Genomic DNA, 14,221 nt, shown 5'->3' with positions numbered 1-14,221 from the left:
AAAAAGCTATTTAATTAGCTAGCTGATTTTATAAGTAGGCCTATTTCCATACAAAAATATAGTGTTTAAATTGACCAAAAGTCTCGCTAAATGTATTTATATAGATAGATAGATAGATAGATGCAGACAGACAGACAGATCAACAAATAGACAGATGCAGACAAACAGACAGACAGATCAATAAATACATTCATAGATTAATTGACAGAAATTTTCATTTTTTAAGCGAATTTATTACAAAGTTAATTTCCATTCCATCCAACATTTCCATTCAGAATATAGTATAAAATAATTAACTGTCATCCTCTGCTCAGTGCCCTGAGTAGTAGATAATTACATCATAATACTTTGAAAGGTAAGAAAACATGTTCGGATTATTTTTCTTTCTTTCATTGTAATATAAATTGTCAGTGTTTCCACTTTTCATTTTCCTTAGTTCCTCTGTTTGGGGAGCTTTTTCCATATCTGAATCAGAACATTGTTGTGCTTTGTAGGCTACAGGTTGTACTTTGTGATTTAAAGCTATACTAATATAATTGGCCAGATTGCAACAGTAAAAAATACATTTTAAGCCTGAGTGATCAAACGTCTTAAAAAGACATTTGGTGGTCAGCAGCGGTGTATCCCTATTCCGACATGTTGCTTGCAAGCTAACACGCCTGGGGGGGTCCCCTGTTGAGCACAGGCCCTGAAAGGCTAATGGCGGTTTGAACACCTCAACTCCTCGTTGGATTGACACCTCTCTGTCCTGAATGAGGCTCGGTGATATGCTAGCCACATTCAGTAGTAGGCTAACCGTCTCTTCCGTCTCTTCTCCAAAGAGGGAGAGAGGACAAAAGTAATTAAACATCATGCAGCTCGCGGAGCGCCAGTTGACATATCACGGAAAATAAATAAAATCAAAGAGCTGGTCCACTAACTGTGTTAGCACACTGAGCTCAATTAGAGTCACCACCGTAAAGTAAACCCCGCAGTCCCTGCGAGGTGGGAGGGACCCACAGTCTATTTGGGCCCCGCCCCCGCCTGTCTATTGAAAACAAAAAAAAGTATCTCGGGGCTACTATTTAAAGACATGGGAAGTTGGGAAGTGGATTTATGCAGGAAAAACTGTCGAAGATTATCGCTTGTCGCTTTATAGATTAACTTTGAGGCATGGCCGGGCAAGCTGGTGTGTCTTAGAGAAGTATCCACATACCCTGACAGCAGGGGGATCATTCCCCTGTACATGTGGAATATGTAACAGAGTGGAGAGATAGTCTATTTCCTCAGAGAACCAAGGTTACATTGTAACCAAGCAATTTCACATGACCACAAACATCCTATTGCCCAGTTTTTAACTTAATTTTAAATATTCATAGATAAATTATTTTCAATGATTTCCTCATATCACCTGCGAGCTCAGTTCCAAATGGGGCTCAGGTGAAGGATCCTGCTGTGGTCCTGGGTCTTCTGGGAACACAAACAAAGAAATATGTTAGAATCATTTGAAATTAATGCAGGGAGGTTTTATAAATAACAAGTTTACACAGTGTAAATGCCCACTCTGTGTGAATAGTCACACAGTGGCCACTTTCCTCTGACGTCATGCTCAGGGTTTGGAAAGCTCAAATGCTTTTGTGCTGCTGAGTGTCAGTTCCATAACTATCATTTCAACCCTTCACAGTTGGTAAGCAAATAAAAAGACATAGATAATAAAGATCTTGAGGTAACAAATTTTATGTTAAAACAACATATATAATAATTTAGCTACGAACAGACAACAGCTAAAGTTAGCATTCAAACACTACTACTAAAGGATATTACAGTTAGCGAGGAAGTAGCTAAAAAGCTAATATTATTATTTGGTAATGTTACATGATACAACAGGAGAGGAATAAGCTCCTATTAACAATCTTAAGTACAGAATTAATGTTAATTCCTGGCTAACGCAACAAGGAAGTGAATGAATGCTAACATTAGCTGTTTTCTTAGAGTGGCTAAGAGGTTAACAAATAAGTTGTTTTATCTTAAAATATTTCCAATTGTTCCCCAAGATTTTTATTGCCAATTGTCTATTCAATCATTAAACTATTTGTTATACATTTGAAACTTAAAACAAGGAACATGGCAGTACAACAATCGAATAGCACCTAAGCTTTCCAACCTGAGCATCGTCAGTGCAGCTGCCTCACGCACCAATTAATCCAACAGAATGTAGAAAATGAGGTCAAATCAGATTATTATGCAGTCTCTATCAGGTTTGGCCCATATCTGCCTCGGAGTTACCAGAAAAACTAGATGCCAGTGTGTTTTGGGAGCCTGTGCAGAGATAAGGAGAAATTGTTCTTGACTGCATGAGGAGGAGTGCTATGTTGTAGAAAGAGAGGTAAATAGAGCTATTGTTCACGAAGGACTGGACACTCTTACATTAGCCAACACAATGATAAGGATTTAACTGTGGGCCAGTTTGTCATGCATACAAAAATCCTGCTCAAAAATACAAGATCTAAAACTCAGAATGTCTTGCTTTTAGCATGTAACTTAAAAAGTTACACAACAGACATGACAGCTCCCCAAAAGTGAACTCAAACCCTCTATATCGCCCCCTGCTGACTGGCTGCAGTATAGGTCAAAAAGGCCGCCGCCTCCGTGTTAACCAATGGGACATGGTCAGCTTTTATCATGCTTAGTTCAGTTTTAATTAGTTATTTGATGCTATAAAAAGTCTAACATGAATATCTGCTTCAGATCAACACAAGAAGTTGTTCTGCTGTAAAAAGTACCAACATGAGTGATCTATGAGTTTTTTCAGTAAGTTAAATGTGTGTTTTGGGTAGCTGAAGGGGGCGGACGTCAATACTGCAGCTCCACCAGCCGATGTCTGCGGCATACTCTGGCTCCAAATGTGCAAGATGGCAGCGCCCACTGCAGGGGTATTTTGGCTTCACTTATATACAACATAAGCAGTTGGAGATGCGTCGTCCATCTTTATATAATAATTTGTTGCTCCTAAGAGGATACATGGACAGAAAGTATTAATTAATAGTAGTCCTAAATGTACCTCCAACCAATCTCAGAGCTGCCTCTTTGTCTTCAGTGATGTAGAGGGCAGCCATGAAGAAAAACAGTCCACCAATGACTCCAATAAACGGACAGATCAGCAGGCTGAACTTCAGGCTTTGGAAACTCCAGAAGGGTGTTTCAAGTTGAGATCTGGTTATAGCATCAGACATCTACAAGCACAGGTGTGAAAACTGGATAAATCCTCAATGATGCACAGAAGAAGTGGTTTATTCAAGCATGCAGAGGTACTATACATGAAAGTGGAACTATTTCTCACCGCTCCTACAAGGTAAGGACTCCCCGCGTCACCCAGCAGATGACCGACTGTGATCTGGAGAGCCTCAGCTGTGGACCGTCTGGTTGGTATAACAACATACTGAAGTACAAAGTAACACAAAACAGCGTGTTTGTTGGCTACAATTTTTAGCAGACTGTTTCATATGTTAATTCTCATAAGGACTGTCCAAACTCACCAGCAGTATGTCAGCCATGACAGCCCAGTTCAGTGATATCAACACTTCACTTAAGAAAATGAATACCTGAAATGAGACATTAAGGCAACAGATCAAGTATTTTATGTTACAAAAATCAGTTTATTTATAAATGCGTTTCATCTAACCATCCTCTCTACTTAAAAAATACTTAATCCCATATAGAGCCTCATACAGTCTGAGGCACACTGAGTATCCTTTTTTCTTCGTTCCTAGAAATCGCAAAGAAATTGGGCGTCATGCTTTAAAATTTAAAGCTCCATCTGATTGGAACAATCTGCCCAGTTCATTGAGATCTATAACCTCTTTTCATCTCTTTAAGGCATCTCTATTCAATCGTCTTCAAACAACCTGCTCTTGCTTTTAATCATACTGGAGAAGTTCAATAGCTCTGGGGGATAAGAGGGTGTGGGCGTGGCCTAGGAGAGCTTTTGTATGTGTAAGTTTGTGTGTGTGTGTGTGTATATGTGTGCGTGTACTTGTACTCTCTTGCCTCATGTACTGTATCATCTGTTTTTTGTGTTTAGGACCCCTTGAAAAAGAGATGGTTCATCTCAAGAGGTTTGTCCTTCTAATAAACTTCATGTTCATGAGTTCATGAAATTGATACTGGGTCATATATCCAGATGCTAAGGCTTTCAGATTTCTTGTACATCATGTTATTCAACTTACGTCTGGTCACAATGGGTGATACTGTCAAATGTTGAACAATATTTCAAGTTCAGTGAATTTGTTTAAATCCTTCTTAAAGATAATGGAAAATATGAATTTTGAAGTCAATGTTTAAGTGGTGTGGTTCATGTATACACCATTCATTGTTGGTGCAACAACTGGGCAGGAAGAAATTAAAAAATTCTGTTGTTTCCGTAACACTGATGGGGACAGGTTTGACTTTTTCATGTCCTACTTTGAACATTCATGCTTTGAGCTTTTATTATAACAAGGCTAATCTCTATTTACAGATTCTACAAAGAAATGTACAATCTGTAGGCAGGGACGTGGTTTCTGTTTGAACTACGCTTGTAGTCTGAGTAATATTGCCCAATCACGTATCAGCAGAAAAACAGTCTGTGAGGAGAGAAAAAGCAGACGGAATGCGATGTAATGCCATCCCGGCTCACGTCAGCGTCATCTGACGAAGATTTAGCTTCTTATTAATCTCTATAAACAGACGTCTGCATGCTAACAGCTAACAAAAATTAACTTGAGAGGAATTCCCTTGACGCTGTGTCACGAAAGCCGTTCAGCGTTCAGATTTCCCGACTTCCATGAATGCATCAGATCGATCCGACGTCCGTTCAACAAACGAGCATTTTAAAAGTTTTCTTCTCCTCTTGAGGACAGACCTGACAAAGCTTGAATTTTTACTTCTTACAAATCTGCATCATGATGCTGACACTTCGGCAAAGGTAAGAGCCGTTAATAACAAGTCAATCACAAGAAAAACGGTTTCTCTTTCTGTAACAATGCAGCACGCGGAAAAGGAAGTCTTGACGGGAAGTCGATTTTCGCTTACCGCCCGGCACGTTCACCGGCGTCCCCAGAGGCTGTATCGTCTCAGAATATAGCCGATGGGATCCTAGATTGTAACAAGGCTAACTGGAATAATTAGAAATGATGGCTTAGATTAAACCACTATGCTCGTCTCCACTGATGGTGGACTGACAATCCACACTGCCATCTCTAGAGTCACACATGAAAATTATATTTCAGTTCATAGGCTATATAGAAGAAGAGGAAGTTGCCATCTTGCTGTTACCCATTGGTTTATGTACTACTGTTTTAGAGCCTCAGATTTGCCATCTTGTTTCTTTTTTTAAAACAGTGACCAAACTTGGACAGAGGGTGGAAATGCAATGCTATGTCTCTGTCCTGGTCAAAAGGTGGTAATAATAGCAACTTGTTGATCACAAGATAGCAACATCCTTAAGCATACCCTGCTTTATTATCTACTCTTCTGTATAAAGGACCATAACTTACAAATTAAACATCATGCTGTATTAAAGAAGGCTTGAAACTAGTGGTTGAGGCCATAACCTCGTGTAGAAAATGTTGACAGAGGTAATAAATCATATGAGAAGTGAGAAGTAAGCTTATTTTCTGGTGGATTTACATTAAGCCTGACTTCTTTAAAGGGGGAATAATTTCAAGCTTCATATTTCACTCTGATAGAGTGGAGTAGCTTAGCATAATTTACAGTTATAAAAACCTCATCATGTTTCTCACTCTGCTCCTCTGTGCAGGCCCTCATACAGCCTCTGCCTGAAACCACTCAGTCAGCTCTGTCCCTTTAAGAAACCCCGCCCCTACAAGCCCACGTTCTTCAGATTGACCAGCTGCAACATACGGTATGTCCAAAACCGCATACTATCATACTAATCATACTAACCATGACGTGGAATCAAGTATGTCATGCGTTCCCATGTCATAGTATGCAATTTTGTGTATGCGAGAAATTCCCTGAATGTATACTAGATCGGCTCTGACGTTTGAGTATGAGACGGGAGCTCACTGGTTGTACTCAACCGCCCCAAAATGCATTGCGGCTATTCAGCTCCTACTATGGCGGAGATGGACCGGGCATATGTAAACGATTAAGTCACGTGATACGGAGAAGACGGCTCTGAGTATGATGCCACCGGCATCGTAATAGTCAGGTTTGTAGGTAGTATGCAGTACATACTGTTTGAGTATGTAGTAGGCAGTATATCCCTCTTTAAGCTACATGTGAAGTTGCCCCCCAGTGGCGAATAGGAAGAATGCAGGTGTAAGGCCCTCATGCATCGCCTTCACCTTTTAAACCAAGAAGCTACATGCATACACTTTCTGATTTATCTACAGGGAACAACAGCTAAGACAGACGTGTATCTCTTACATAAGTGGTGGGGATGCTGACTGATGCCACAAAGATGACGACAAAGAGGCAGGGTGCTGATCCCAGCAGGCCCACTGCACAGATCACTGGGTCCACATTGGGCACCTTGTCCCTAAACCGTCGAGAGAAACCAGTGCCGAGACATCCTCCCAGAATGCCCGTCACCACCGTCACGGCTCCAAAGATATAACTGTTCAGGGGGCAGATGCAGACAGCTTTGTTAAAAATGTGTCGTAATTTGAACATTTGGTAAATCAAAGGTGTTACTGGTCAAAGGTCACGTTGCACCTGTCAATAGGGTTGCACGGCTCTTTTTCACACACAGGTCTGAGATTCTGAGCGACCTGAGCTCTGGACAGAAAAGTAGGCGTCCAGAAAGCCAGAGCTCCGGTGAGGAAGGCCGTTGCTGTCACTCCCAGCGTGGACCACACGTAACTTTTACTGGTGTCAGAGTAAGAAAAAAAGATTAGATTATTGTATAATCTGGTGTTAACTTGTTGCTATGGAAGCCCCGGGAGGCAAGTGAGAAAAAATATGATGTTTTTTTAATTATTTAGGGGATTCTTTCAAAAAAATGTTTGTATGTGTTGTGTGTTCACATTAAAGAAATGAGCAACAGCTAACATAGTGTTCCATCTTTTTTTTTCTTTCCCCCAATCTTTAAATGTCTCAAAGATCCTACTCATGGCTTTAGTATTAGTCTAGTTTGAATTTGCATGTCCTACTTTCTCAGCAGATATTTGACGTCCTCCAGGTAGGAGGTCCGCCCTGTGACTCCCTCTCCGTGGGTTTCAGCAGCCCCCCTGGGTGGGTTCGGGCACAAGAGGACCAGCAAGACAAGTCCCACTACACCCATGATGGGAGTGATCTGACAAAACAGAAAGCTGTTAAAAAAGGCATCATTCTAAATGTGTCCGTGCTCAGCTAATGTGAACATATACTGATATAAAAATGTTCTCACCCTGAGGGCCCAGCGCCAGTCCCCTGTGAGTGTAGCAATCCCGGCCCCCGTGATGTATCCAAGACCGCTGGAAACACACAGAATGGTGAAACTATTTAAGTGGTCAGTACAACAAGCTTAACACTACATTGCCCCGTTTATGGTAAAGCAGTTGAAAGGTCGTATTGTCTTACAAGCTAAACTACTGTATTGAACCTGCACGCTCCAAAATCTGAGACAAATGCACCAAGAACGAAGGACATCATCCTTTTCACAACATACATGATTGTGTATTGTTCTTTTGCAATTGATTTGACTTTTCAGCAGCATTTTTTTGTAAATGAAATGCTGCTCAGGTGATCCCAAATTCTCAAAGTCAGGAGTTTCCCACCAGAATAGAATAGAGGGCCTTTATTCGTCACTGCACAGCTGTTCAACGAAATTTGGTGCATCCCCTCTCAGTAGCAGGCTATGTACAAGAAACAAATAACATATGAACATATCAACTTACACATATAAATTAAGTTAAAAAAGTATGCATGTGGTGCTGGTTTAGCTCAGTTAGTAAGGCAGGTGGCCCTTAAACAGAGGCAAAGTCCTCGACACATCAGCCTCGGGTTTGACTCTGACCTGCCGACATTTCATCCCCGCTCTCTCTTCCCTATAGATACAGTATATCCTGTCTCTCTTCAGGTGTCTGTGCAGGCCCTCATACAGACTCTGCCTGAAACCACTCAGTCAGCTCTTTCCCTTTAAGAAACCCCGCCCCTACAAGCCCACGTTCTTCTGATTGACCAGCTCTCCGAAGCCTGCTGAGACTGCAACATAGACTGTATAAAAAGATGGCCAACGCGACAGCTCCCGAAAAGTGAAGCCAACCCCTCTCTATCGCCCCCTGCTGACTGGCTGCAGTATAGCTCATAAAGCCCGCCTCCTCCATGTTAACAGATGGGACATGAGTCAAACTATAAAATCAAAATACACGTCAAATACATTTTTGTCAAACATGGTTTCTGTCATTATAGTTAGTTCTTATCATGCTGATTTATGTCCAAGTGTTCATTTTTCTGTTCAAGTTTATTTTTAATTAGTTATTTGATGCTATACAAACGATGATTGACAGCTCTGTTGACAAATCCAGCTCCTGCAGCAGATCTGTTCCTGATTAGCAGAGTAGAGGAGGAACAACGAGAGGACGCGTAACTAAAACAATCACGACAGTCACCAAACTCTCCCGACCCATGAGTATCTGCTTCAGACCAACACAAGAAGCTGTTCTGCTGTTGAATGTGTGGACATGAGGGCAGTTTGCTGTTTTGTCAGTGAGTTAAATATGTGTTAGCAGTAGGAGCGGGACGTCAATACTGCGGCTTCACCAGCCGATCTCTACTGCGCAGACTCTGGCACCAAATGAGCAAGATGGCAGCGCCAGCTCCGAGGGTATTTGGCTTTACAGAGGAGGTGGAGACGCATTGTCTATCTTTATATGCAGTCATTGGTCAAAGGTAAAGGCCAAATTATCTTTAAAAAAATAGGTATGCATTTAAGAATATATCTAAGATTTTTTTTTAAATAGGTCTATATTGCACTATTCCCATTATCAGAGTACAATAGTTCATTATTTTATTGCCAGGATATTATTGCACAAAAATACTGCAGAGATTACCCACGATACTGCTGCACAGAGTTCAGACCTTTGATGACACCTGAGTAAAAACAGTTCATAAATCTGAAAGTGTGTGAATTGATAGACATGTAACGCCCTCCAGAGGCATTCTATTACATTCAATTGGATGATTAAAACATTGAAGATGTAAGACTGAGTTGGTTTCTGACCTTCCAATAGGGATGAAGATGTAGAAGACACAGATGACGAGGCTCCGTTGAGCCCCAGTGAAGAGGTCACCGATGATGGTGGGAGCGATGGTGGAGTAGCTGGCCTCTCCGATCCCAACCATGCCACGCAGCAGCATCAGGAGCCAGAACAACTGAAGAGATCAAGGCAAAGAAGTTCAGCAACATTATTTTTAATTTAGTGAAACAGACAACATTCTTAAAGCCAAGAACAGAACAATACGTGTGTATTTCAAAAAGAAATGGCAGCATTCAGTTTCATTCAGGTTGAGGTCTATGCTGCGCAACAAAACTTAAAGAAAAGTTGACTCATATTATATTAGCTTCATCATCACTTGAGCACTCACTCAATACTCGGAGCACGGAGACATTTCCACGTAAGGTGTGGGTGCATGATGAGGTCAAACAGAAGAGGAAGGAAGGTCTTACTACAAGCAGCAGGATGTGGCATCTTGTGTTCTTTCTGCATTATATTTCTTGTTTCTTGTTAAATGTATGTGAACACATCGATTTCTCACTCACCGACTCAGTGACAAAAGAGCTGGCGGCTGCTGTCACCAGCCACACACTCAGGCCTCCAATCATGATGTATTTCCGGTTGTAGCGGTCACCCAGATAGCCGAAGAGGGGGGCCAGGAGTAAGAAACTGCAGATGAAGACTGTGAGGACATAAAAAAGGATCAGTTCCTTTTTATGGTGTGGCAAGTTGACTCAGTCGACATATAAAGAGTATAAATACCACCCCTGAAAGAACATTGACTATAAGAGCAGAAGTCTCTGAAAGATTCAGAACTGAAAAGTGCCAAACACACGTGAATGTGTGGTATTCTAATTTTGTACTTCTCTCATGAAACAACCAACAGCACATTTTGCAATTCAGTTGCATCACATGTTGCATAAAATCGTCTTAAATAATGCAGAATAAAATGGGAACTTTAAACAGAAATGTGTGAGTAGTTTAAACATTAAGATTTAAAGGCATGGTGTTCGAGTGGTTACAACATTGTTTGTGTTAACTACTGAAATTACAAACAATTTGGGCCATGAAAGGAATATTATTTTATTTACTGATACTTTACTGTAATTGAACCTCTTTAACCTATGGTGTTCAATTTGTGCCTCTTTGTTTATCAGATTTTAATTTGCTATATAAATAAGCTAATTAAGCAATATCACATAAGAGGGTGTGCTGCTGGTGTGGGAACAATGGTGTCGAAGGTAATCAGTGCTGATATTCAGTATAACAGCACGACCACGAGTGTGATATTGTTTTATACAACATTTATACAAATGGCATGCAGTTATAAAATGTAATAATCAACAGCAGAATATCATTTTTGGTTTATTTAAAGTGATAATCTGGAAGATTTTCATGTAAATAAACGTCTGTTAAGTCTCTATCTATCTCTGAATGAGGTAACACAATGGTGACTGAGCCTATGGCCCACTTATGAAAGCCTTTGCATTTGCAGTATTACAGACTGGGTGTCTGTGGCGACGTTTGCAGGAAAAATCACAAGCGGCGCCCAGTTAGTGACGTGTTGTCCATCAGCCAGCAGCGGTTGGTCTTCCAGAGAGGGTAGGCGGAACTGGACTGACTTGGCCTCCATATTCCCTAGATCTCAATCCAATCTTAGCTTTGACATAACCTGCTCCAGAGCATGATGTTATTCTCTGTATGATGTTATTCTCTGTATCAGCACTCATGGAATACCTCTTGTCCAATCACATTACTAGGTTGGAACTAACTGTTGTGTTATCTTAGGTCGCTCTGTCGACACAGTTGACATTCTATTACTTTTATTAAAGTGGTTTCAACTACTTTGTCTAAGCAACTGTTACCAAACTTCTCCCTAGTGTAGCTTTGGTGTACGTAAACTTTGTGTGAAGTGACTGATAGCTTACAAATGTAGCTTCCCCAATACTGAAATCGTGTGTGAGTGTGTCATACCTGTTTGCAGGAGTGCAGCTGTACTGTCTTGTATATCAAAGAACTTCTGAATGTTGAGCAGGACACCTGAATTACAACAGAGACAAATCATGTGATTATTAGGACCAGTTAATGTTGTTTGTCGTGTGCACACAAGCCCTCATCTAACCTGCGATTGTGTACCGCTCCATATAGTTGAGCAGGTTGATGTAGCAGAGCACGGCCACAGCTATTTTGGCGCTTCTCGGTGATATGCCCTCTTTCTCCGGTTCCCGCGGTGTGAGTGATGAGAGGCTGTTTACAAAAGAGCCGTAATGCAGACCCGAGCTGGAGCCCTCACTCCACTGAGGCTTCGGCCTGTCCTCTGGTGATGACACTGCTGCATCTGGCTCCATGGTGAGAGGCTCTTTCTTCACCTGTACGTGGAGAATGACAGGCCTGGAATCATTCACCGTGTGCACTCTTCCCAATATGCTGCAGTGTGTGCACAGTTTGGCAACACGTTTAATTGGTAAGACAACTCAATAAAGGTTAGAGACAAGACAGAATTATATACTTTGAAACTAGATACGAAGTACAGCTGCTCTTGCTTTCTTATCCTTTAACATATCACTGATTAAATCACTGAACAATGAGAGACTGTCTCTGTCCCACTTTCAATCTAATGGCACACAGTGGGAAGTCTTCTTAATACCCTGAGCCTCACACTTCATATAGTTTGGTGGAAATCGGTAAACGTAGGTTGTGGAAACACTTAAGAAACATCCCTATGACACAAAAGGCAATTACACAACTGTGTGTGAACATATTGTTGCAAACATACTGTGTCAAAATGACAGAGAAAGGAGAAGGAGGATTATCAGTTAAGATTTTGTTCACCACTAACCAACACAGCACACAGAAGAAAAAGATGTGTTTGTATGATAATGAAAAAGTCTAAGGGAAATATGACTTGGTGTATCCTGACAAAAATTAGTTAAAACTTGCTGTATGAAACTATAATTATACGGCTGCAACACTGTGCCTCCAGGAACAGCTGCATGCATTCTGCCAGTTAGACAGTCAGTCCAGTGACAACAGTGAAACTATTGTGATAAGATACGAACCTAAAAAGACCTGACTCTTTATCTCTAAATCACACTGATACTGTTGTTTGTGCAGTAGTATCACACTGCTTTAAACTTAAAGCTGTTAAATCTGCTGAATTTGGATCAGATTTAGACTCACCTCTTTGTTGATGTCTTCTTGGTGTAATCTCCTCAGTTTACTCCATGTTTACGGTGCTGCTGTGTCTCTGAGTCCTGAGGGCACTGACGCAGGCCTCTGCTCTCACACTCATGCCTCTAGAGATATTAAGTTAGTGAAGGGACCTGCCCACTCTGGGTTGGTCATATGCTCTCACACAGATCTCCACTGTGACATAATGCTGAAAACAGGTCAGACGTAAATGTATCACATCTGGTCTTCCTTTAGTTTTTGCATTGGTTCCTACAATAAGGAGATAAAACAATAACACCTCTAAACTTTAAGTGACACTTGCCTGATGCATCATCAACTTTAACAGCTTCATATGCACAGCGGAAGGTCAGACGGGTTGAGATGGCACATGTGGGTGCAGGTGATAAGTTAGAGATAAATTTGTTATGCCTTTTCTTGAGGTTGTAGTTCTGTCGGTGCAGCAGGCATCGCATGTTTAGGAAATGTTTGTGCATTTGTGCAACTGAGGAACAGAAACTTAAAAGGTGTTGCTGCCCATCACCAAAAATAACTTGTGACTTCTACTTTACAAGTCTAACAAAAAAATGTTTGCTGTTTAACTAAAGTGGATTTAAATGCTCAACAGCCTTTGCTCCACAGAAGTCAAGTGAGGTTGGGACTGCAAAAAGGTGCATACGAAGGCTTAATCCAAAAGGCAAGTGGACATCTGACAGGCTTCTTCAATTCTAAACTGACTGGTGGACAAAGGAACCCTCGGTTGTTGTGTGAGTGTGGTTTCGGTTGTTTGGCCAGAGGATTCAAAAGTGAATTGTGTGTGGGTGATAGGTGTTGTCTCCTTTGGCCACCACCTCTCTTAAGGGATGGTTTGTTAGAGATTCAAGTCTTTATTGTCATTGTGCAAAACAACAAAACAGTGAAGCATCTCCCTGAGCTACGTAGTGCTGAAAAAGATCAAATATGTACAATAAAATATAGAATAAACAAGAATAAATAGATCTACAAAAAGCACAGATATGAAATAGCTAACTTGTTTACACAATACATTACACAAGCTTAGCAAAGATGGCTTCCTTATGACCTGTTTCAAACTAGCAGTCTTCTCTGGCCAGGATGTGAACCTTACTTTCTTCAAAAGAGTGTCCTTTGTCCTTTAGATGTAGGTGGACAGCTGAGTCCTGACCTTAGGAGCTGGCTCTCCTATGCTGGGCCATGCAAAACACTTTGGATTGTGTGAACTCAACGACCATGGTACAATGACCACACAGCTTCAGTCAAACATTTATTAAAAAGTCGAAGGCAATTTTTCATATTTTTTTGTGTTAAAAGTTTAAAGGTGTGTAGTCGTTTTATAATCAAACATTTATTAACAAGTGAAAGGTAATAGCTTTGATTTCAGCCTGGTTTCAGCTAGCTAGCTATAGCCATGTGGTTGCTAGCATAAAAACTTCAGGTGGGCATCTCACTGCTCTGGGGCTGGTTGTCACGCATGTGAAGGATGTTGGATATATTATATAGGTTACTTTTAAGGCTGTCTGAGTTACTTCTGGTCTTTTTTTTCTCTTTCTTATTTTTTGACAAATCAGTTCAGAAAGACAGTCGGCATAGCAAAAACCCATGTTACAGTCTATATGTTCTGATATGTTTTTGATAACACACAAACACACACTTGCTCTCTCTCTTACACACACCCACCCCCACAAAATAAATGTTATTAATTACATTTTTTAACTAAATTCCATTAATAACTATATGGGGTTGGTTGTCACAGTGTGTCAGAGCGTCTCTGATGGTTAATAACTTGCTATTACAATATTGAAAGGGATAACCATTTCAACCAAAGTTATTTTGTTGTTATAAAGTGCTTTTAGGCA

At 40.8% G+C, this 14,221-nt stretch overlaps 1 protein-coding gene across 2 annotated transcripts; it reads right to left on the bottom strand.

Annotated features, from left to right (window-relative positions):
- Positions 1 to 230: 230 nt before the first annotated feature.
- spns3 (SPNS lysolipid transporter 3, sphingosine-1-phosphate (putative)) lies at positions 231 to 12,460 on the bottom strand. 2 transcript variants are annotated; one of them, XM_069674150.1, is made up of 13 exons: positions 12,360 to 12,460; positions 11,302 to 11,548; positions 11,154 to 11,219; positions 9,725 to 9,861; positions 9,185 to 9,336; positions 7,370 to 7,436; positions 7,134 to 7,276; positions 6,697 to 6,849; positions 6,409 to 6,598; positions 3,516 to 3,581; positions 3,320 to 3,418; positions 3,041 to 3,212; positions 231 to 1,449 (listed from the first exon to the last, which is right to left on the bottom strand). In XM_069674150.1, exons 2-13 carry the CDS (start codon positions 11,525 to 11,527, stop codon positions 1,382 to 1,384), a joined length of 1,539 nt encoding a protein of 512 aa, XP_069530251.1. In that variant the 5' UTR covers positions 11,528 to 11,548; positions 12,360 to 12,460; the 3' UTR covers positions 231 to 1,381. The 2 variants fall into 2 exon arrangements, with proteins under 2 accessions (XP_069530251.1, XP_069530259.1); XM_069674158.1 differs by having other exon boundaries at positions 231 to 1,446.
- Between the last annotated feature and the right edge of the window lie 1,761 nt (positions 12,461 to 14,221).

The sequence above is a fragment of the Semicossyphus pulcher genome, unplaced genomic scaffold (genome assembly GCF_022749685.1).
Source record: "Semicossyphus pulcher isolate SPU_LCO1_2020_fin unplaced genomic scaffold, fSemPul1.0.p SCAF_10, whole genome shotgun sequence".
NCBI classification, from domain to species: Eukaryota; Metazoa; Chordata; class Actinopteri; order Labriformes; family Labridae; genus Semicossyphus; species Semicossyphus pulcher.
This window is presented reverse-complemented; position numbering and strand designations above follow the sequence as displayed.

Excerpts from the sequence above, each read along its gene's own strand:
- spns3 (XM_069674150.1), bottom strand. The coding sequence starts at position 11,527 with ATGGAGCCAGATGCAGCAGTGTCATCACCAGAGGACAGGCCGAAGCCT. Across the intron at positions 9,862-11,153 it reads AGCTGCACTCCTGCAAACAG|TCTTCATCTGCAGTTTCTTA; the intron begins GTATGACACACT and ends ATGTCCTCACAG. Across the intron at positions 3,582-6,408 it reads TCAGCATCCCCACCACTTAT|GTATTCATTTTCTTAAGTGA; the intron begins GTAAGAGATACA and ends GTCTCATTTCAG.